At 47.3% G+C, this 23,876-nt stretch overlaps 1 protein-coding gene across 2 annotated transcripts in view; it reads left to right on the top strand.

Moving 5' to 3' along the window:
* The window catches only part of CSNK1G2 (casein kinase 1 gamma 2), an 87,164-nt gene that overhangs the window by 30,245 nt on the left and 33,043 nt on the right, over positions 1-23,876 (top strand). For both annotated transcript variants that reach the window (XM_067557668.1, XM_067557677.1), the window contains exon 2: positions 17,968-18,474. In XM_067557668.1, coding sequence (XP_067413769.1) covers positions 18,288-18,474 — 187 coding nt within the window. In that variant the 5' untranslated portion in view covers positions 17,968-18,287. The remainder of the gene's footprint in view (positions 1-17,967; positions 18,475-23,876) is intronic.

Consider the following 23,876-nt stretch of genomic DNA (forward strand, 5'->3'; position numbering starts at 1 on the left):
GAACTCCGAACCCTTCATCTGTGCAACTGCTTTAGGAGTCACCTACACTGGACTGTCATTAACCAGTCATGTAATTGCTGTTCTTCAGGATGCGTTGCTCATGTCAATTCCAGGTGTCGTCCCTGTCTCTTCCGTCCGTCCCGTCGTGTCGTCCCCCCCCCCCCCCACCCCACTATCAGAGTTAGCTGACAAGAAGGAACTGAGGGAGTGGCAGGGCCCTTTATACCGGTGCTATGAGAGTGTGACTCCAGGGGGCCCAGAGCTGACCCGACAGATACCACAGAGGGAAAAACTTTCTAGTGGCGGTGCTCAGGATGAGCACACAGCTATATTGGAATGGACATGAGCAACGCATCTTGAAGAACAACAGTTATGGAAGGTTAGTAACCGTTTTATTCTCCATGTGCTTACAAATTGATTGTTTAATAATTTGTTCTAGTATCTTGTGAGACTGACAGGACTACTGCCCCCCAAGCTCTTTTTGTTCCCCCTTTTAAAGGCAGATACTATGTTTACCCTTTTCCAGTCCTCTGGGACTTCACCTGTCCTCCAGGAGTTCTCAGAGATAATTGCCAATGGTTCTGAGATTGCTTCAGTTAGTTCCATAAGTACCCTGGGATGAATTTCATCAGGCCCTGCTGACTTCAATACATCTATCTTATCTAAATGTTCTTTAACCTGTTCTTTCCCTGTTTTGGCTTGCTTTCCTTCCCCCTTGTTGTTAGTGTTGGGTTGAGTTTCTGGTCACCATTAACCTTTTCAGTGAAGACTGAAGCAAAATAAGCATTAAAACATATGAGCTGTCTTGATGTCGTTAGTTATCAGCTCTCCTTTCCCACTAAGTAGTGAACCTACACTTTCATCATCTCTCTCTTGCTTCTAATGTATTTAAAGAACCTCTTCTTATTGACTTTTATATCCCATGCTAGGTGTAACTAATTATGGATTAGTTAAACCTGTTCCTAACAGACTTAAAGCTGCTTTAAATTGAGGCCTGGTCTAAACTACAAAGTTAAGTCAGCTTAACTGCTTTGCTTCAGGCTCTGAAAAATTTCATGCCTTGTGCAATGTAGTTAAAGCAGTCTAAGTCCTGGTATAGACACTGCTAGGTCGAAGAAGAATTCTTCCATCAACCTAGCTACCGCCTCTCGTAGAGGTGGATTTACGACATCAATGGAAGAGCCCCTTCTGTCACTGTAGGAAGCATCTACACTACAGCATTATAGCAGCATAGCTGTAACTGTGTCACTGTAGCATTTCTAGTGTAGACATACCCTGAAATAAGAGCATTCCACTTAATCTTTTCACAGCTTTATATTCACACTTTCGGTTATACCGGTGCAACTTTCTCATGTAGACAACCTGAAGTACCTGCCAAGGCTCAGCTCTTTAAACCAAAACTGAATTTCTCTAAGCAGAAGAAATAATGGAAAATGGAGTATTTTCTTTCCTCCTCCAACGGAACCATATGGAATCATTTTCTCAAAAAAGCCTTCAGCTGTAGATTGAACAGATCTGAAGAATTTCAACCCAATTGATAACTCTGGAAAAATGACCAGTGCTAGAAAATTCAGGCACTTAGTGCAAAGTTCTCCTTTGCGTATATCCAGACCATCAGCATTGGAGTGGTGGAATTGCCGTGAGAGGCAGGGGTGCAGTGTTTCTGTGACATCAGGAAATTCCAAAGTAAAACTCGTTATCTAAAATGTTTGGCCATGTCTCTACCTCATTTCAGAGTGAGGAAGAGGAAGGATGGAGTTTCCATTCCCAATTGCCATCAATTTTGGGCAGCCCTGGCAATCTCAGCCTGAAAGTCTCACTGTTTCTCCATACATCACAATGCAGTGATTGCAGTTTTGGCTAGAGTGACTCTTCATGCCCAGCCCAACCCTGCATACTTTGTGCACCCAGGGGCTGCAGTGAGAGTTCTAGGTGCACAGGGAATGTGGGCCTGAACCCCAGGCATGCGTGTGTAATTGGGGGTGGGGCCTCTGGTACAGACTGTTAGACAGGCAGGTACCTTTTCACCCTACTTGATGCCTGCTGTTAACATTCTATAGCTCCCCATGTGCCCCAGAAAAGCATTCTGTTGTTGCTATATCTTTTGGATCTGAGAGATGTTGTCAGAGCCCAAACATGGGAGCCCAGAATCCACCTGACTCATCTGGGATGTTAGGAGGCCTAATTAGTGTAGCTTGTATAGCATTTTGAAGACTGGGCTGTATTAGAGCCTGGCATTGATGTGAGACTTGCTATTAACATGCCTCTCTGTGTTGGAATTTTAAGTAGTTTTGATGTCTTTATTTTACATTTCCTGAGAACCAGCTCTTTCCCCCCAAACAGTCTCTCTAGTACGTACCTTTTCACATCTGTGTGGTGTTCCCAGTGTTCCACTGCACTCCATTTCATTCACTAAATAAGATGATGACTCTTCTCTCCCTCCTTGTCCCACTTTAAGGTCAACAACACCAGCTTCCTGAGTGGCAGAGTAAGCCACACACAAAAATACCTCTCTGTGTAGGAGTCGCTGGTGAATGGAAATAAAACTGGATCAAGTTTTGACTGAGATTTTCCCGTGGTGGCCTTCAATTAACACACAATTGCAAATGATTGTGCTAGATTAGGTTGAAATGTGTGCTTTTAAAGAAACAATGTCACAGTATTATCTGGAAATTCTACAGAATAGTTTTTCCCATGGTGCAAATGGTTGTTAAATTTGTGAGGCCCCTAGGCAAGGCTCCCTAATAAAACCAGAAACCACTCTGTATTCAGTTAGAGTTTTAAGGAAAGTTTCAACACAGAGTGGATGGGAGATATGGCTACCAACTACTTGCCCATAACGTGTGAATCCAGCGATATTCTCCTGGCCTTTAGTTCCCCCTATTGATCCATTACAAGGACTCTGACAATTGGGAAAGTGTGTGATGACTGCCTAGACCAGCCTTGCAAAATGATCATGAAAACCTATCAGCTCAAGCACAAATTTTTCTCACCCTCCCAGACCTGTCTAAATTCCTTGGCCCTGGGCAAATACAATTTTGCAAGTGTGGTCTAGATTTCCTGGTGAAAAGCTCTAGGACTGGATTTCCAAGGACGCTGAGCAGCTTCAGTTGGAATTATGGGTGCTTGGCAAGCTCTCAGGCTCTTACTACCTACTTATGCTCACCATCCTGGGCGTGTATTGCAGATTCATAAATTGGCTAAATGGTTATGAGCAAAAGCTTGATAAATTTATGGAGGGGATGTATGATGGGACAGCCTAATTTGGCAATTAACTGATCTTTGACTACTAGCGGTAAATATGCCCAATGGCCTGTGATGGGATGTTAGATGGGGTAGGTTCTGAGTTACTACAATGAGTTCTTTCCCGGTGTCTGGCTGGTGAGTCTTGCCCATATGCTCAGGGGTTAGCTGATCGCCATATTTGAGGTCAGGAAGGAATTTTCCCCCAGGGCAGATTGGCAGAGGCCCTCAGGGTTTTTCACCTTCCTCTGCAGCGTAGGGCACAGGTCACTGGTGGATTCTCAGTACCTTGAAGTCTTTATACCATGATTTGAGGACTTCAATAACTCAATCCTAGATTAGGGATTTATTACAGGAGTGGCTGGGTGAGGTTCTGTGGCCTGTGTTGTGCAGGAGGTTAGATTAGATGATCATAATGGTCCCTTCTGACCTTAAAGTCTATGAGTCTGAGTCTAAAAGACTCCTTCACTGCAACACATTGCCATTTAAGAGTGAAGTGGGACGTTGGTGCTGGGCACTTACTGTCCTGATTATCTACATCAGAGGTTTTGTCTGGAGTCAACTGGATAATTTAGCAATAGATCAGTTTAAACATATGAGCAGAGTAGTTCGTGAAATGAGTGATGAGTTTTAACTTGATGAAATACAAAAGGGCACATTGTGAATCAAAACGAAAAGATCCTATAGTAGCAACTCAGCAATGCATGTTATTAACAAGGAAGACTTTGTTTAACTGTGACCAGCGTTGTCAGAAAGGGGAGGGATATGCAGGGTTTCCTCTGAAAATGTTGACTTTTTGGGAAAAATCAAAACCTAAATAGTCTGGCTGAAAACTGATATAGTTTGAATTGAAAATGCTGTCACATGGGAGTTGTAGTTCAGGTGCCTCGTACTCCCACTCTTCTCTGTGAGCTGGGCTCCTTTGTTGGACTGCATTTTCCATGTTGCACCATGGTTCCCCTTTTCATTGAGGGAAGGTGGTGCATCAAGGGAGATGTAGTTTGGCAGGGGAGTCTAGCCTATAAAGAAGACTGAGAGCCTGAGGCATCTGAATTACAACTCTCATGGGGCGCCATTACCATGGGACTCCCATGAATTACCTCACCTCACCAAAAGGTGTATCTTGGGAGATGTAGTCTGATGAAGGAGCCCAGCATAATCAGATCCATTTTTCGAAAACATTTTGATTTTCAGACCCAGATTTTTGACAAAATAGAAAATTTCAGTGGAAAGCAGATAATAGTGACAAAAAATTTAATTTTGTCAAAACCCCAATTTTCCATTGACAGTTTGGAATGTCTAATTTCCATTGATTCGGTCCTAATTGCACCAAAAACCCAAAGTGCGTCAAGAGTTCTACGGTCATAGTTTTTGAGTGCTATTGTATAAGGCCCTGCATGTTGTATTGCATCTGGTTTTGGATAAGTTAGCATAGTTGCCTGAAGAAAGTGCAGATTCCATAGAAGAACCAGACTACTCCTAAACTGAACGTCTTAATTAGCTGGATAACAGGGAAGATACAAGACTGCACAGTTTGGAGAGGAGAGAGATTTTGGAACATTCAATAGAATACTTGGGCTGGGATCGATGTGTGAACTAAACAGCAAGAAGGAAATGCATGGAAACTGAAGTGAAGCTGAAACACACATACACAGGACCTAACTATGACCATGATCTCACGTTAGCTTAAATTAGAAGTGCTCAAAATGAGTGGAATTACAGCTGTACAAAATAACCCTAATAGAAACCAGAATCAGGCCCATGTGCTTTTTTAACCTCTGAAAATCATCTGCCTGCCTGCAGGGTACTAATGGAACCACCTTCTGAAGACTCAAGCAAAAGATGCCATCGTGGTGTATAAATGAGACTAGAGGCGCAGTGACTCTTGCTCAAAATGTACAGGGTTAAGAAGGTGCTAGTGTTGACAGTGGGAAGAAACTTCTTGGGATATAGATTTTAGGGCCAGCAGGGATCATTGTTACCATCTAGTCTGACCTGCACGACACAGGCTGTAGAATTTCATTCAATGATTGCTACATCAATTTCTGGTTGAGTTAGAAACCTGCCTTTTAGAAAGACATCCAGCGTTACTGGGAAAACTTCCACCATGTCCCCTAGTGAGTCATTCTAATCGTTTCTTACCCATATTTAAAAAAAAAAAAATCCAAAACCAATGCATCTTATTTCTAGTCTGAATTTGCCTCATTTCACCTTCTAACCATTGACTCTTTTGGTCTTTGTCTGCTGAACTAGAGAACCCTCTATTGCAGTGTTTCCCAACCAGCGTGCCATGGAATTTTTTTGAAAAACTACTTGAAGAGTTCTGAATTGGCTCATGAATATTCATGAGTTCATTTGAAGACTATATGGTGGTGTGCCTAAATAATTAAAGGCAGAGAAAAGTTTGGGAACCACTGCTCTATCGGAAGTCATCTCCCCATGTAGGTATTTGGGAGACCATGAGTAAGTCACCTCTTAAGCTTCTCTTTAATAAGTTAAACCGAGTGAGGGCCGAGAAGGCAGGTTTTCAAATAGTTCTTATAGTTCTTTACTGAATCCTTCTCGATTTGTCAACATCCTTTTTGAAGGGGGGGCCCAGAACTGGGTTCTGTATTTCAAGAATGGTCTCACCAGGGCCGTGCATAGAGGTAGGTCCATCTCCCGACTCAAATGTGAGCAGGGATCGCTGGCGTTTTCCCTTCCTTCTCGAGCTGTGGTTCGAGGCACAAGTAGCTGAACATTTGCGAGCCAAGCAGTGTGCAGATGCTGTTCTGTAGGTGGCTCCATAGGAGAATGGTAGGGGGAGCTGGAGACCCACCCAGGCTATGGGGAGAGTTGTGCTTTGTAGCATGGGGTGGGGGATTGACTTCCGATGATTTCAAGCAGTGGTTGTCGTCAGGCCTTGCACCTTCCCTGCTATTCATGGGGATATATTTCAGGAAGGGTGCAATTTCACTCGACCACACAACTTCATAATTGCAGTGAGACGCAAGCAAGAGAGCGCTGAGCTGGGTGGGTCGGTCTGTCTGTGTCAGGACTGGGATCGCGATGGCAGACTTGAGTCTGTCGTGTGACTTGCTAGGCTTGAGTATTCGGTGATCATTCACAAGCAAGAGGCCTTTAAACAGTGGAACTAACCTGTTTACTTGCAGACTGTGATGCAGCATCTGGTTATTGATGCTCTGGTTGAGATGATTCTCAGAGGTGATCTCACCTTGGGCCACTCAGCAGTTCACTGACCCTGCTGACAGTAGAACTCAAGAGGCCCATCCTAAATCTAGGGCTTGATTCTAACCATTTAAAACTTTCTCTCCTCGGGAGAAGACCCAGTACACACACACACACACACACAATCCCGTATGAAACTTGCATTGACTGTCGTTTTGGGAAGCTTCTGTACCAAATGACAGCCTTCCCTGAATCATAATGACAAGGATTGCCTACTGGCCCTCAAGACTAGAATAGATTTTAACAATGAACCTGCCTAGACATCATCCGAGACTGTCTGCAGGTTATTTTAAAACATGCTGGATCTTCCTTTAAGACCAGCAGACTTTTATCTGTTGTAAACTAAACACTCTATTGACTTTTGAAAACTCTGGCGATTAATTGTGCTTGATTTCCCCCCCCCTTCTCCCCGTCCTGAGCTGTTTATTCTTATCCAGCCAGGTAAGTGTACCAGTTACTCATTGGTTTTGATTATTGGTTTGGTTTTTGCTGTATATTTGAAAAGAAGTTCTGAGTTTGGTTTATTTGAAAATAGGAGGAGGTAGTTGTGACTATTTTTAGTCTTTAATTTGCAGTGATCTATCCCTGTGGGTTATCTAATGCCAAGAGATTTTGCTTTGGTTTTTTTAAGTCTTGTTAAGAGACTTTTCCTCTGGATGCAGCTGTTCCTTTTCTTGCGAAGTGTAATGTAGACGATGAAACGGGCCTAAGATTTGCAGGGATTGGATGCCTGGTAGAGATGATTTTTTTAATACTTAACAATAATCCTATTGTAAACAAACACTCTTCACATGAGGCAGTGGATAGGGTACTTCGTTAGGAGCCAGGATTGCTGGGGTCCATTCCTGGCTCTGCCACTGATTTATGGCGTGATCCTGGGCAAATCACTTCTTGACCTCCCCTTGTTTTGCCAGTTTTGCTTGTAAACTCATTGGGGTACGGATTGTGTATATGTACAGCACCTAGCCCAGTGCAGTCCTGATCTCAGCTATTTCTTCTAGGAGTTACTGTAATAAAAATAATAGGAAAGAAAACTATCTCTGACATTGGCGCTTTACTGCAATGGAAAGAATTTTAAAAATTCAATTTACTCTTCAATATTTATGCTGTTTCTAGATGTTATCATTAGTCTCTCTTCCTATTTGGTATCGTACTTAAGGCCCCAGTTCATGGAAGCAAGCGATCATGTGAGAATCTCAGCTTTCCTTTAAAAGAAAACCCAAACCCATACGTGTCTAGCCCTCCTTGTAGAGAAAGCTTGAAGCCCAGCTGGCAAATAAAAATAATCCAACACTTTGGCTTTAAAATCATGAAATTTTAAAAAAAATCTCATTTTTTTCCCTGGCCTGTTGCATGATACTTTGAATGTTTGAGGTTTTCCTTGTTTGCATTTCCCTTTGCTAGGCTGCTGCAGTCACTTACACTTGCATCTATATAATTTATTTCACTTTCAGGTTCTCTGGGTCACAGCACTTAAATTGCAAAACCTGCAAGAATGGTTGGTTGTTTTAAGACCACAGATTACTTGGAATTTGTTTTGTCAAACTTAAGTCCAATTATTTTAAAGTCCCCGTCCCCTCCCAGAGTCTAGATGTTTGGATAAAAATTTAAATCAAGTCTGTCCCTGTAAAGGTAAAAAATATCCTGCCTTGACAGCACTTCATAGGATGGTTATGATGAGGTTGGTTTAGTGTAGAGGTCACTGTGTGTGCATAGCTGGGGGGAATGGCTACGTCATGGTGACGTTGGTCAAATCCAAGCCTTTACTGCTCAACAAGGGGAAAGCATATTTTGAGGGGTGCAGGGTCTGAGGTTACACTTCATACAATGCACAGTCAACCTGTGGAATTCATGCTAGGGGATGTTGACGGCCAAATGTATAACTGGTTCAAAAAAGAATTAAATAGGTTCATGGAGGTTTGGTCCATTACTGGCTACTAACCAAGATGGTCAGGGATGCAACCCCATGCGCTGAGTGTCCCTAAACCGATGATTGCCAGAAGCTGGGACTGGGCGACAAGGATGGATCACTCGATAATTGCCCTGTTCTGTTCATTCCCTCTGAAGCACCTGGCACCGACTGCTGTCGGACGATACTGGGCTAGATGGACCGTTGGTCTGCTCCAGTATGACCATTCTTTATGTTCTTATGATCTTCAACTCCAAAGTTACCAGCAAGTTTTTTCATTAAAACAATTAGAAACACCAAATTATCCAGTACCTCTCTGCTTCAAACAGAGTCCCTGTTCACAGCTGTAAGAATTGTTCCTCACTCTCCCATTCCCTGTGCCACATTATATAAAACTTGCTCTGGCCGTCCCTGATGCACAGCATAAGTAAAAACCACACCCAGATACCAGCCCTGTTTATCCAGAGTACCGTGGGGCATCAAAGAGCTGGTGCTATTCTGCCATAGATCCAAGATTCCACCACAAAGTTGGAAAGCTAAGCCTTAGGGCGAAGCCTACACAGGGAGATTGACCCGCTGAATTACACTGAGATAATTATCCTGCTATAATTATGCTGGTATAACGTCTCATGGAGACACTGTGTTCCAGAACAAGTGACTTTATTCCCATATAATTATTCTGCTTTGGAAGGGGGTTAATTTATTCCAGAAAGGTGTGCCTAGATGAGAAGTTATATCGATATAACTACACAGCTGTAGTTCTGCCAGTCAATTTCCCTTGTCAGACCATCGCTGAGCTATATTCAAGAGCCTCCTCTAGCAGGGTTTGAAGGCAGTTCTTGGGAGTGTTATTTCCAATCACTGGGTGCCTGGACTTGCATGGGCCCAGATCAGAGTTCTGGTGTAGCTAGATCTGTAGAATCACTGCTGCTTTACATGTATGCAGCTCTTTCCCCATCTCCTCCTTTCCCCAGCATGGCAGTCCCTGAGCGCTTCAAAGGAAGTGGTATTTATTAAGACTAAAAACTTATTTTTTCCCTTCTGGTAGGACATTCTGTCTGGTTTCATTGTCTGAAATTCCCTTACGCGGCCTGACCTATGGCTCCCTTTTTAAAAGCGAAACAAACCCGGGGGCTGGAATTCCCTCCGCACACTCTGGCTATCGTCTGCCTGGCTCTGTGCAAACAGTCTGGCCCTGGAATTCCACAGGGTTGAGCATAAAGGTCTGATTCAAAATGCAAACTGGGTATGAGGCAGCATGGTTCACACACTGCCTGTGCACTTCCCCCGGTCTCAACTATGCACCATTCCGTAGGAGGCAAGCACTAATGGAGGGGCAAGGGAACATCTTCAGAGGAGATGGCAGCAGAGAAGAACAGGGAGGCTGTTCTGGATGTCAGGAGTTGCAGAGGAGAAGGCGCTCTTGTCCATTGTGCCAGGCACAAGCTAGAGGCAAGCAAGGGAGGGGAATTGAAAGTCTGAGAAGTGGGTAGAGGGGCAACTCCAGGCACTGAATCCAAAGAGGAAACTATCAAGCAAGAGAAGAATGAACAGGATATCATGTGTTCATGATGTGCACACTCAAGGCTTAGGAGAGAACAAAGCTCAGGGAAGCCCTGCTCTGGTCCACCTTTCCCACACTGTCTCCTGCTCTGCTGAGATGGGAGACTGCTTTCTGGGCAGAGCAGGGGAGGCAGGAGAGTTAGGCTCTGTTCTCAGCTCTGTTGCTAACTCGCTGGATGTCCTTGGGCAAGTCAGTTTGCCCCTCTGTGCCTCAGTTTGCCCCTCTGTGACATAGAGATAAGTGTCCACAACTCCCATAGATGCGGGCCCTGGTGAATGTATAATGCATGTGGAGAGGAACTGGAGGGATGTGTGACTTTTATTTTTCTGTTTGCACGCAGTAGTGTGTGCAGCACAGAGCACACTTGCACAGAGGAGCCCAGATCATCAGTGTGGCATGAACAGAACTTCAACTGACCCAGCAGGGCCTTGCCCTATCACCCTTCCCTCATCCTAAAATGATGGGCTGCTGCTTCTCTTATTCCCATCTCTGGCAGGCCTGAGGTCTTGTGTCTTGCAGGGCATTCAAACAGTCCTGAGCTCTAGCTAGGTTTGACATGGCACGGACCATGTCATTGCAAGTCCAGGGCTTCAGCCCGGAGGCGAAAGCCGGGAGGTGTCAATATTACACAGGGATCACTGAGTGACACAGATCAACCCCTTTCTGCTGGCTCCTCCTCCCAGAATAGCCACTCCCCAGGGACTGAAGCTGCAACTGTGACTCCAGGCACCATTGGCACAGAGTAGAGGTGGCTAGTAGAATGCTGTGACTGATATGTCCAGCTCCCAGCTCCTCCCAGAGGGACAGCAACAAAGGCTAATGACACTCCGTGCTTACATAGCATTTTTCAATTTCAGACATTAACCCTCGCGGCACCTGGTCAAAGGGGTGAGTAGCATTCATGTCTGAGCATGTGCTGGGCATCTTGTCAAGCAGAACAAGTTCCAGCTCTGAAGAGGATACATTCAGAATCTCTTGCAAAGCAACAGTGAGGGCCATGCACAGATTGGGCGGAGGGTGATAGGGAGAGGACAGAGGAGGGTGACTGGAATAGGGTCACATGGCTCCGTGGTAAGGCATGGGCATGTCTGTATGGCTCTGTGTAGCGCCTAGCTCTCCCCTGCCCTCACACACTCCCATAGGTGAGCTAGCAGGAATGTGGACTGAGCAGAAATTTGAATGCGAAGAGGGAGGAAGGCAGGTGGATGGGTTTGGGGGAGGGTGTTCTGAATGCAAGGGGCAGCAGGGAAGAAGGCAGAGGGGGTGCCTGTGTTGGGGGGGAGGGGAGGGTGCTGAAGGGGACCAGGTAGGAAGGGGCAGCAGAACTGGGGTGGGTGGGTGTGCGTGTGTGTGTGTGCGCGCGCGCACCTCTACTTTCTACTGGGAACAGCTCAACTGTGTGTGATAGGCCCTACAGGGTGAACACTTATAGCTCTGTATCATGGTGATTATAATCTCATGCCTCAGGGCTTCAGCTGGTTGCCTGAAGGGGTCAGGAAGGAATTTTTCCTTCCCCAGTGCACAGTTGTGATCTGGGTTTTTCTTCTTCCTCTGAAGTATCAGAGCAGCTCGAGGCAGGCGGGATGGGCCAGTGCTCTGAGGTGGTATAGAAAATCCAACCTTAGATGTTTGGCTGGTGGCTTGCTCATACATATGGTCAAGATCTAATTGATGACCTGATTTGGGGTTAGGAAGGAATTTTCTCCAGGCCAGATTGGCAGGGACCTTGGTGTTTCTCATCTTCTGCAGCATGGGGCATAGGTCACCTGCTGGGATCGTTTTGGCACATCTCACCTCATCAATTCCCTGTTGTTGCAGGGTCCTCAAGCATTGGTGGCCCCTCAGTTTCTCCTGTTTGCTGCTGGTTGCACACAGTTTAGTCTCTTGAGGACTAAAATGCTTTGGTTTAACTGAAGTGGTTAAGCTCAGTGTAAGGGTAGTGGGTGGAATTTAACGGCCTGTGATATTCAGGAGATCAGATGAGATGATTCAATGGTCCCTTCTGGCCTTCAACTCTAAGAAACAGCTACTGGAGAGTCTCCTGGAGCTCAGGAGGCAGAACCCTGAGTTTGTGGGGCAGGATGATCTGGATTCCATCCCTGCATTGACCTGTGTGGCCATGGATTTGTGCATTGCAATCCCCATTCTGCAGGGACAGGGACAAGCTGAGTGACATGTCCATGGTCAGAGTGGGAATCGCTGTCAGAGCAGGGATCAGGACTTCAGGAAGGGGAGCCAGGAGCTTTTGCTAGACCATGCCCCTCTCACTGCAAACTTAATCTCAGCTCCGGCCCTTGGTACTGAGTGTTGGGTGCTAAGCAGCCGCCTCCTTGATACCACTGGGACCTGTGCGGTTCTTACCCTCCACTGTTGTTCTTCCCACCCCCCCATCCCCTCCCCCCAACACACACACAGGTCTGTTAGCACAAGAAGTCTTTTATTTTTAATCGCTATTCAGAGGCTATAAAAAGTTTATGACCACGGGGCTTGCAGTGCATTCATTTCCTGGAGGCTGTATGCTGGAGGGTGTGGGATGGCTTCTTTAACCCACAGGTAACACGGCTGCGTACTTTATGAATCTGGAGCCAGAGTTTAGGTGCGACTGAGGCCTGCAGAGCTGGTGAAGGGAACACAGGGCGAGGGAGGGGCTGGTGGTGGAGTTTACTTTCCAGATCTGTTTGCTTTACATCCAGAGGGCTAAGCTGGGACAAAGCAGAGGTGATTGGGGGGGGGGGGGGGGGGGTGGGGTGTGTGTGTGTGTGTGTGTCTCTCTCTCTCTCTCTCTCAGACAGACAAACACACACATGGTCTCCCAGAATGCATTTGGCTTTGACCCTCTGCAGTTCTGAGACTATTTAACTTCCTGGAACTGCTGTTCTAAGGCATGGCTGTAGCCAGCATCAGGGTGACGTTTTCAGTTGATCGAGGAACAAGCCCGGACCCATGTCCAGGAAATACTGGGGCGGTTTGTGCTGCGGAGTGAAGATGTGTGTCTCGTATGAATGGAGCATGCAGATTCCGGGCCAGAGCGCAGCTTCCAGAGCATGTAAACTGATCATGTTTTTTTGGGGGGAGGGGAGGAAGGCAAGGATTTGGGCTTGAATTACACTGCTACCAGTTTGAGCAGCTGCACTGGGCTGGGGGCAACTGGATTGCACTGTACCGGCATCCAAAGTAAATGCTAATTAAGGGGTCCAAACCCTCTTGCTTCAGGGGATGAGCGAATCCTTGACAGTTGGGGGCAAGAGGGAACTTGCCCTGGTGGCAGGGTTACTGCATCACTGCACCTTCCTCTGAAGCAGCTAGTGCTGGTGGCTGTTGGTGGCAGGAGCCCTGAGTTGATCCAGTCTGGCAGCTCATAGTTTCTAGAGCATAAAAGTGACACAGCGATTTGGACCAAGCGGTGGTGCTGGACGTTGTACTACAGACATGACTTCTGCCCTGGGAGTTTGGCCTGAAGGCAGGATCCCTGTGTGATGCCTACCCAGGGGTAGCCAGGTTTGCAGAAATAAAGCCAAGCCAGCCTGGCAAAGGAAGTGAGGATGCCTGCTTGAGGGAAATCCTCTAAGGTGCTAATCACCTGCTCCTATTTGTCTCGTTTGGTGCTGGTATGGATGTGAGATTGCCCCCTGCGTATGAATGTTCTTCAACAATGGACTAACTGTTGTTAGATCATGTAATGCTCTTTTGCCCCATCTAGCTCCGTAGATCACCTAGTGCAGTCTAGTGATAGGTAAGTATCGCAATCCCCATTTCACCGTGGGGGGAAACTGAGGCAGAGAGCAATGAAGTGACTTTCCTGTGGCCACACTGAGTCAGTGGCAGACCCCAGTCTGTTGCCCTATCCATTGGGCTTTACTGCCTCCATGGGTTTTTTTACAAGTGTGTTTAATAAGAATGGTTTTAGTGTTGCACCCAGGTGTATGATCACTTTGCTCTCTAAAGCTTCTCTCATTGGAGGATGGTTCTAAGAGCATCTTAAATGAGCTTTACAACACCACTAGGAGATGGGTGGGTATTATTCCCATTGCACAGAATGGGAAACTGAGGCACAAAGGAGACATGACTTGCTTGAGGGTACATAGCTGGCAACAGTTCTATCCCTGTTTCCCTGCTCCCGTGTCTAAACCACAGGTGCTCCTGTCTTTTCACCCCTTGGCTTTTCCTTTCCACCACTGATATGAGCAGTCTATGCTGTAACAGGTTGAGACATGTGTCTTGCCATGTATACTGCATATCCAAGCTCAACATGCAGCAGCTAAAACCAACTTGCTCCACTCCCTACGTTTTTATAAGCAGAAAAATTCTACTCTGCCCCCCAGCAAGCTCAATAATTATTCCCTTCACAGCCCTGTTGTAGAGAAAGAGAGAAACTGAGATGTGGCCACGAAATAAAACATTTTGATCCAGTGAACAATGAGATGAGAACAGTGTGTGTTGTGCCTCCCCCACCTTCCCCCTAAAGGAAACTCAGTGGAAGGATGAAAGACTCCTCGCTCTGGTGTCTAGTTACTCATTGTTCGTATTAAGCTGGTGCTTTAAAGACCCAGCCATGATCAGGGCCCGGTTGTGGTCAATGCTCTACATACACACAAGGTACATCTACACTTACGATGGTGTGTAGAGCACAGACACGGCACACCCAGTTAGCATGGGTGTAAATAGCAGTGTAGAGAGTGAGGCACAGTTTAGGTGGGTAGAGTGCCATACATGCCTGAACCCCCAGGGTGTGTACCCTACATGGATGTCTACATCCCAGCTCCTACACTGCTATTTTTAGTGGGGAAAGGTTCTGGCATCTCCCCCCTTGCAGAACATTTCCTTGCCGCAGTGAAAAAGCTCTAGCAACAGGGAAAGACTCTGGTAGCGGGAAGATAGGAGGGACCTGCCGGAGCCTTTCCTTGCTGTGTCCCCCTTCTGGAGCCTCACACTGCAGCATGTGGCTGCCCATGTAGTGCCTATATTCTATACGCCACCATAATTGTAGACATGGCCGTAGTCAGAGATTTAGTGTAAGCTGTAAAGAGCTCAGGCTAACTAGACAACAGGCATAGGGTGGCTGGCGGGGACGTATCCCCATTTTACAGATGGGGAATGAGGCACAGACACACAAAGCGCCAAATTTTCCACAGTGGCTAAGTGATTTAGGAGCCTGTCTCATAGGACATCAATAGGATTTAGGCTCTAAGGGCCTAAATCACTTTTTTAAATGGTACTTACATGCTTTTGAAAATTTTACCCTTAAGTGACTTGGGCTCAGTATTGTTGTCTGGGGACTTGGGAACCTGAATCTCATTGGCTTTCTGAGACTTGGGCTCCTAAGTCACTTAGGCCCTTCTGAAAACTTCACCTGAAGTGACTTGCCCAAGGCCTTCCAGGGAGTCAGTTCCCTGCTCTGCCACAGAACCCAGCCCTCCGCCCCAGTCTGGTGCTGCAACTACAACCCCATCGTGACGCTCACTTGTTTCTCACTCCTGCCCTGGCAGCCTGCCCCACTTGGCATCCGCACCTCATGCTTCTCTCCGGTAAAAGTGGCTGAGTTTATTGCTCCTCGGCAGCTGCTTCCATCCCAGAACAATAGAGCTGCTTGTATACCTTCTGCCTGCAGCTGGCCCCGCGGAGGGTTGCGGCTCTGTGTAGCCATAGGATCACCTTCACCACATCCCAGCTCTTGCCAATTAACTTTGCATCCAGTTACCTCACTGCTGTGATCCTTGTGTACCTGTGTCTTCATGGGTCTCTCTCTTGCCTCCTTTGTTCACGGGGTAGCTAAAGGCTGTTTGCTGCCCCCCAAGATGGGATACCATGTTTCTATGGGTCTGACTACACAGCGAAGAAAAGCCCACGGCTGGCCCGTGCCAGCCCACTTGGGCTCGAGCTGCAGGGCTGTTCCATTGCTGTGTAGACTCCTGGGCTCGGCTGGAGCCTGGGCTTTAGGACCTGTGGGGTGGGAGTGTCCCAGAGCCCAGGCGTCTACACAGCAATGAAATAGCCCCACACCTCAAGCCCTGCGAGCCCACGTCAGCTGGCATGGGCCAGTCCCGGATTTTTCTTTGCTATGTAGCCAGGACCTATGTGAGCCACCCACAGTGCCTCTCAGCCCCCTCTGAGACAGAGCCTGTTGCTGTCCGTTAGCATTGTCCTTACTGCTCCTTGCCCTGCCTCCCACACTCACTAATTGTATTTCTTTCCCTTACCCTCTCCACTGGATGGGGAACATGGAGCTTAGTCTTCCTTCCCCAGGAAGTTATCCATGCATTGCCTCCCTCTGAGAGCTGCTCAGGGATCCCGTGGTAGCCCTATATTGCCATTCTTTAATGGGCAGTATTTATTTGTACTGCAATAGCATCTAGGGGACCCAATCAGAGACTAGAGCCCCAGGACCTCACTGTGCTAGGCGCTGTGCAAGTCCAGAACTAAAAAGGCAGTTCTAGCCCTTGGGAGCGTGCAGTCAAAGCAGTAGAGTCTCTGTCCCTGCACCCAGCACCCCAGCTGTCCATGCCCCACTTTGATCAAAGGCCCCAAAAATGATTAACCTTGGCTGTCACCCTGCCTCATTGCAGCTTTTCAAATAAAAGCAAAGCTTGTTAACAGGTAGGAATTAGAGAGAATCCCAGGCCCTGTCTGTGCAGATGGGGCTGGTTTTGCACCGATGTAACCATGCCATTGCAAATCCCCAGATCACCTCATTGGTGTGAAAAGGATCTCTCATTAGTGTGATTTGCTTCTGTTTTATCCAATCCATGCCCTGTTTTACACTAATGTGGTGCACCTACACTGCAGGAGAAATAGTACCACTGTAACTACCTGTATAGACACTGATTTAGATATTGGTTTTTTTAAAAAAAAAAAAATCACACCCCTAACTGACAGTGTGTGTGGACAGTCCTAAGAAGAACCCAGCATGCAGGACTGCAGCTTGTGCATAGCAAAAACTTCTGTGATTCAGCTTGTGTGTGTCTGTCCTGGTGCATGTGGATGTCTTCAGACCCAGGAAATGCCTGTGCTGGAGTGTGGGAGGGAAGATCCCCTTCCTACTTCATATAAGTCCCAGGGTCCTTTTGTTTCCCCATTGTGCCACGTAATCCAGTGACTCATATCCTCTTCCACAGCCACTTTGGGGCTGCATCTGTCCCATCAGGTATGGCCAATAAGCAAGATCTCTCTGATGGCTCCTTTTCAGTCCCCATCCAGCATCTTCTGTTCCCTCTACTGACTCCTCAGGGAATGTTCACAAGACATTGTGCCCCCAAAGACCCACCCACCTCCCAAGTTAGCTTCTCTGCGGAATTGGCAGTGTAATACAATAATAGTAAATCTATCTGATAGCCAGATGGGGTGTTAATCCATGGGGTGTACCCCATGGTCAGCAGTTTGGGGCTATCTTCCCTATGCAGTGCGTGCCTGCTGTTTTATAGTACTTCAGTGAGTAGGAGACTAGAATGCACCTGGAACCTCAGAGTAGCCAGTGTAGTTTTGTCTGGTTGTCTCTTTCCCTGTGCTCTACCCCCATTGCAAAATAATAAATGTCTTCCTGAAGGGCCTCTGCACAGAGAGAGAGAGTGAGGGAGACGTGCACAACACACACACACCGCTTTTGCTAAGAGTGAAACAGGAGGCTATTTCATCTGCACCTGAGAGCATTTATCAACTCAAGTGGGTTTCCTTTGGTGCTGCCTTGCTTTGTTAGTATTTGCCATCTCAGGATCTTAACACGTTTCATAATTTAACGAGTTAAGCCTCTAGCACCCCCTGCCAGGTATCTATCCATCTTTGAAATGAGGAGGATAAATTGAGGCACAGAAAAGGGGTCAGATGAGTTGCCCGAGGTCATTCTGTTGAGCTGGGAATAGAACCCAGGAGTCCTGACTGCCCAATGCTTTGCTCTGTCTGTTTCACTTCAGTGCCTTCCCTGCCCTCTGCTCCTTTTTAAAGCTCTGTGTAATTTGTAAGGCTCCTCCCTGCTTTATGGAAGTGTGCCCATTTGTTCCTTGCACTAATTTTGTCCTTCTGTCTTTTCCAGTTGGGAGCCGAAGGATCTAAGCTGGCAGGACCCTCTCCGCAGAATGAGCTCTTCACCAAAGAGCGGGCCAAAGCAGGCGAAGATGAGAATCTCGGCAGGACCTTCAAAAGCACTAACATTGCAGTAGCCCAACGCCTGTGGGTGGCAGTTACCCCCACAGTCCCCTCCCCTCCATCTCAGACCGTGATGGTGTATTAACCAGGAAGAGCCCTGCTTTTTTTTTTTATTTTTCCTTCCCCTCCCTCCCCCTCGAGTTTCGGCGGCTTTGGGATTTGTATGGCAGCGGCGTAACCGTGGAGAGGCCGGGGTATCACAAACTTATGGATTTTGATAAGAGAGGAGGGAAAGGGGAGACAGAGGAAGGCAAAAAAATGTCCAAGGCAGGTGGAGGAAGGAGCAGCCATGGGAGCCGGAGTGCAGGGACGAACTCTGGAGTCTTAATGGTGGGCCCCAACTTCCGTGTCGGGAAGAAGATTGGATGTGGCAACTTCGGCGAGCTCCGTCTGGGTGAGATGGGCCTGTTGTGTTTTTTTTAGATCCTTGCTATGACTGCGCGCTGTGGTACTACTATGAAATCCATCCAGTTCTCAGCAAGGAGTGATCAATATCAGTGTCATCCTTCTTTGTGAGAGTAACAGGAGGAACCATTCCCCTCCCTCCTGCCATAGATCTCTACACGGAGCTGGGTCTGTCAGCGTTAAGGCCACAGGCCCAGAAAATCGGCTCTTTTATGCGAACGAGGCAATGCCCTCATTTGCGTTTCACAAATATGTATTACCTAATTTGCCTAAAACCTCTCTCTCGAAATACCCCCTTTCTCTCTAATACCTTCTCCCCAGCATCCTTGCACCGAGCTCCCTGACCACAGAAGTCCTGCCTGGAGGGTCTGAGAGGTAAAACCTTGCTAAGCCTCTCCTAGGTGGGCTGATAGTCAGAGAGGGATTTCTGATCACCCTCTTTGGGATTAGTAGGGAAGATCTGATAATAAAATTGATCCCTTTAGTCACTGAGTTTTCAGTCCAGATGTCAATGTTCCAATTCAGGTCAATTTGAATGGGTTTCACGAGGTAGCTACAAAAAGGCATTGTTTTGGGGAAGCTCTGTGGCCTATGGGATACAGGAGATCAGACTGAATGTTCACAATGGTCCCTTCTGGCTTTGGAATCTCTGAGTCTATACCATGTGCTCCACTGAACTCCAGCAAATGTCTGTTACTCATGGGTTGCAGAGTACGGCTTCTCCTTTCTTTGCCTGGGAAGAACAATGTGGACAGGAATCTCTTGACCACACTGTGGCTTCCTATAATGACAGGCCCTCAAAGGGAGGAAATCAGAAGGCGAATGGAGTGGGGGTAGGGTGTGTAAGAGAGAGCACATAGGGAAAAGGGTGGGGAATTAATATGTGCTGCTGGACAGAACATACAGCTGCAGTAGCTGAAATATTTAACACTCAGTAGAGATGGTTGGAAAACAGTATTTTCTGAGAGATTTTGAAAAATATTTTTAAAAAATGTCTATGGTACTTTCCTTTCTTTTTTTTTTTTTAACTGAAAAAATAAGGAAACTGAAAAAAGCACATCTTTTTGAGGCAGGAGGGAGACAGAGAGGGCTGTTGCTCATCCAAAAAAAAAAAAAAAAAGTTCACTGGCAGATTTTCGCCAAGCTGTAACTCTTAGCTTGGAGCTCACTGCACTGGTGCCCTGCGGTTGTGAAAGGCCCCTTGCGGTCTGGTGTTGCTCTTCAGTGCTTCCAGGAATGTGACTGGGGCTTCAGCGTGTTGAACGAATATTTGCCAGGCAAAGATCCTGGCCCAGGCAGAGAATATTTGAAAAATTAACTGCGTTGTAGGGAGAATGGATGGCACGGGTTCCCAAGAGCTGGATGGCAGACTTGGGGACTCTAGTGGCTCCTCTTGCCCCAAGCTGTATTTTTAAGTTGGATCTCTTAAGGCTGAGTTCAAAGCAAAACGTGGGCATTGCTTTTCACCGTCTGCCTGTGAGGAGAACCAGCAAGTGGGAAGGTGTCTGGAGAAGCTTCCGCAGCAGTTGTGCAGTCTGTGAGGCTGCCTGGCTGGAGGGCGGGACAGAGTGTTCTCACCTCCCTGCATTCAGCACGCTGACTCTGGCTGCACTGAGTTAATGCTAGCTCTGCCTAGCCTCTGACAGACTCGGTGGTGCCTGGCAAACCAGCCTGATCCCAACTCCCTGATGTGATCACAGCTTAACTGCAGAGCTTGGGAAAATGCTGTGTTTAAAACCCAGCCAAGTGGCTCCTGCATTCGGGGAAGTAGGAAGTCTGTCTCCCTGACCCTTGGGGAGCAGCTCAGATCACTCCTCCTGGAATCTGTTATGGTGGGCTGCACACAGCACCTTGCAATGTCATGGGGGAACAGGGAGGGTGACGGCCAAGCCCTGCAAGGCATTCCCTCACCTGCTGCTCCCACCCGAAGGACTGAAACAGCCCCCAATACAGGGAGTTATACCAGCCCTGCAGCTGCTGCACTGAATGCAATCTGTGACTGAGAGGAAGCGAGCAATCTGACCATTGAAGATCTTGTGCTTTGGAGAAATCCTGCCAACTCCCCCCCGATGCGCTTCACCTGCTCACAGGTGAACATCATTTGGCTGGTACAAATTTCTGAAATAATATGTACTGCCACGTCAGGCAGTGGTTCCTGGACCTGCTGGTGTGTCAGCCTTCAGCCAGTATGCGTGAGATAAATGGGAAGCCTCCCATTCCAATCCACAAACCATCTCTGCCTGCTGGGAGTGAGAAGAAGCATTGCTCTGTCTGGATTTCCCTTCTACCCACCTCCCAGTCAAATGATTGCTATGAGGCCTGGGGTTGATTTGTATGGGACTGGCTCTGCAGCTGTTCCCCTCTTGCAGCCTGTTGCAATTGAGGAGGGGGTCTCCACTCTGCTTTCGCTCAACTGCCCCTTCAGCTATCTTGCCCCTTCTTGACTATTTCTTTAGGATCACCTCCCAGTAAATAGCTTCAATTCCTGCCTCTGCTGCCCATCAGAGACTTCCCAAACCACAATAGAGAGAAATTGACCAGATTTGTCAGTTTCACAGCTGCTCACAAGGCTCTGAGTATGTAGCAGTGGAAATGGGAAAAGCCCTTGTCTGTGTTCACTTTGTTGCAGATTGACACAGTCTGAGCAGCAGCAGAGGCCCAGGAACAGGCTGCTTGCAGACTCAGGAAGATGGCAATGCATTGGTACCTAGGTGCACGGTTATGCTTGAAACCATGAGGGCTAGAAATGGAGCTTTTTCTTCTTCCACTGAAGGTTTTGATTCTGCATAGGTTGATGGCACTTGTTGGGATGGATTTCTGCCATGGATGTTCAAGTCCCTGCATGCAGTTATTCTAGGAAGCCCACATACCCTGCAAAATGCTTGTCTGTAAAATGGAATGATAAAATGGGTGGATGGGGTGTGTCCCCCCAGTACAGAGGTGTAGGCCAGAGAAATTTGGTCTATTTGCTCCTAAAATCCAATTTACTTCCTCCTCAGATATGCTGTTAACTTATTTCAAGGCTCAAGAACTCTTTCAGGAGGTAAATGAAAGTAGTGACTCATCAAAAAATGCAAGCCTTGATCTGTGTGCATGCTGGAGCATGTGCGAAAGAACCAAAGTGGTACCAAATGACTGGAGAAAATGCTGCCTGCCCAGAGAGAAATCACATAATGCTATCCTCTTTGGGGGGAGGTGTGGGGGACAAGGTGGGAGAAGCCATCAGATAATCATAGAATCATAGAAGATTAGGGATGGAAGGGACTTCAGGAGGTCATCTAGTTCAACCCCCTTCTCAAAGCAGGACCTGTGGCAGAGACCTGTGATTCAGATGTGGTGAAAGGACCTAGAATAGATCTTAATGTAGTGAAAGTCAAATGAAAATGAGAACGCCTAGAGCTGTTCATCTGTGCACACACTAATCCCCACTGCACTCCTTGGTAGCAGAGTTGGTAAGGATTGTCCTTGGGGAAATGAAGCACCCAAAGGCTTCATTGCCAAGCAGAATTGGCTGCAAAATCCAAAATTTAGTTTTGGGTTTCAAACAGAATTTTGGTTGTGTTTCCACTTTGAAGTGGAACTTGCTTCTTTTGAAAACATTGACATTTTTTATTACCAAAATTGTCTTGTGTTGTTTGAGAACAGTTTCAAGTCTGGGTGAGGAAAAAATATAGAAAACTGGCATAATTTTTCTTGAAAATTTTCACTTTTGAAATGGACCATTTTCAACACACAACTTCTGGTTTGTAACATTGACCAGCTTTGCCGCCAACTTTTAAAAGCTTGGGGCTGCTTTTTATTTGCGGGGAGCCTTAGGTCTTGATTGCCCCATTTGGGGGAGACAGTGCCCAAAATGCTGAAAATCAGAAACCACTTATGAAAATTTTGGCTTAAGGGATATGCTGAAAGCCAGAATGTGAATGAAAGCCAGATGGGAATTTCTGGCTCCCAGGCCTATGCTCAATCATACATACCTCTTATTGTCAAGGGCAGTGGCTTTCAATTTTTTTTCTTCTGCGGACCCCTACAAAATTTCAAATGGAGCTCCAGACCCCTTTGGAAATCTTAGACATAGTCTGCCGACCACATGTTGAAAACCATTGCTCTGGGTATATTACAGTAACATTTCAAGGCCCCAACTGAGATCAGGTCCCTTTTGAGCTAGGTGCTGTACAGACACATAGTGAGAGGGGCAGTTCCCATTCCAAAGAGCTCACAGTCTATACAGACAGAATTTCTTCATTGACTTATAACTGTGTAAACATTGAAACCAGGACAGCAGGAAAACGAACAGTCCTTCTGGAGAGTCGGGTTCTGAGAGCGACTGAGAAGCGCTGGGTGCTGCAGTGCCACCAGTGTGAAACCAGTCGCCTTTCTCATCCTGCCCCCAGTGATGTCACCCTGCTGGCCTCCCGTTGGAGGGACACCGGGCTTAGGTGGAGAGTAACTGCTCTGACTGCGTGAGCAATGCTGGTAGGAAAGCAGAGGTCATCTGAGGAACCCGACAGGAGCCACAATCCTCTCATCTCTGGAGAGTGTTAACCCCTGGACAGTCAGAATGCTAACAGTCTCTGGGTCTTGTTGCTCCCGGATGTTCAGCACTGGTATCTTTCACCTTCGGCTGCCTACAAGATTGTGCCCTTTCCTTTTGGATGCAGAACCCACCATAGTGACCTGCCTGCTCTCTCCAGGCCAACCAGCAGCAGTGCCCCGGCATCCCCACCCCATCTCCTCCCACAGTCCCACCAGTTTAATTGCTTGTCTGGAAATCCGAGGCCATCTCCCCCATCCTTAGGTGTGTTTAAAAATGCACTGTCTGGAGAGTAGAGTGGGAGCTGCAGGAACCCCTAAATCTCCACACACACCCCATACACACGCATACTAGTTATCAAGGACCAGCGCTACAATTCTCCTGCTGCCTTGACCAGGCTGCTTCCATGGCAGGGACTAACGCTGCTGCCTTCTGAAATCTGAGGCAGGAGAAAGCTGTTTGCAGCAGGGGTGGCCAGTGGGCCACATGCCATCTCTTTCAAGGAAGCCCTGGCACTGGGCTCTGGCCCAGCAGCTTACTCTGCAGAGAGGTTGTGAAGTGTGCAGCTGTCTGTTTCCACTGGCTGCCATGAGTTGAGGATGAGTTGAGGGTGACTGGCTTGTTACCAGGGTGGCTTGTGCCCAAAGGGAGCAGAGGAAAAGCACTGCCGTGCATGACAGAGTGCTAGCCGAGGAGCAGCAGCGAGGAAGACAGGCAGCTGAGAGCACCGGTTTGCAGTGGCTGTGTTGGTCCTGTGCTTCAAGACCTGATTCCCTTCCCTCCTGGAATCTAAGGGAGTCTCCCAAGTGACTCAGTGGAGATCTGTGTCCTTAGAGGGAGGCTTCTGCCTTCACAGGAGG

Source organism: Emydura macquarii, unplaced genomic scaffold (genome assembly GCF_026122565.2).
Source record: "Emydura macquarii macquarii isolate MOO-44397 ecotype Brisbane River unplaced genomic scaffold, CSIRO-AGI_Emac_v2 contig_306, whole genome shotgun sequence".
In the NCBI taxonomy this organism is placed as follows: Eukaryota; Metazoa; Chordata; order Testudines; family Chelidae; genus Emydura; species Emydura macquarii.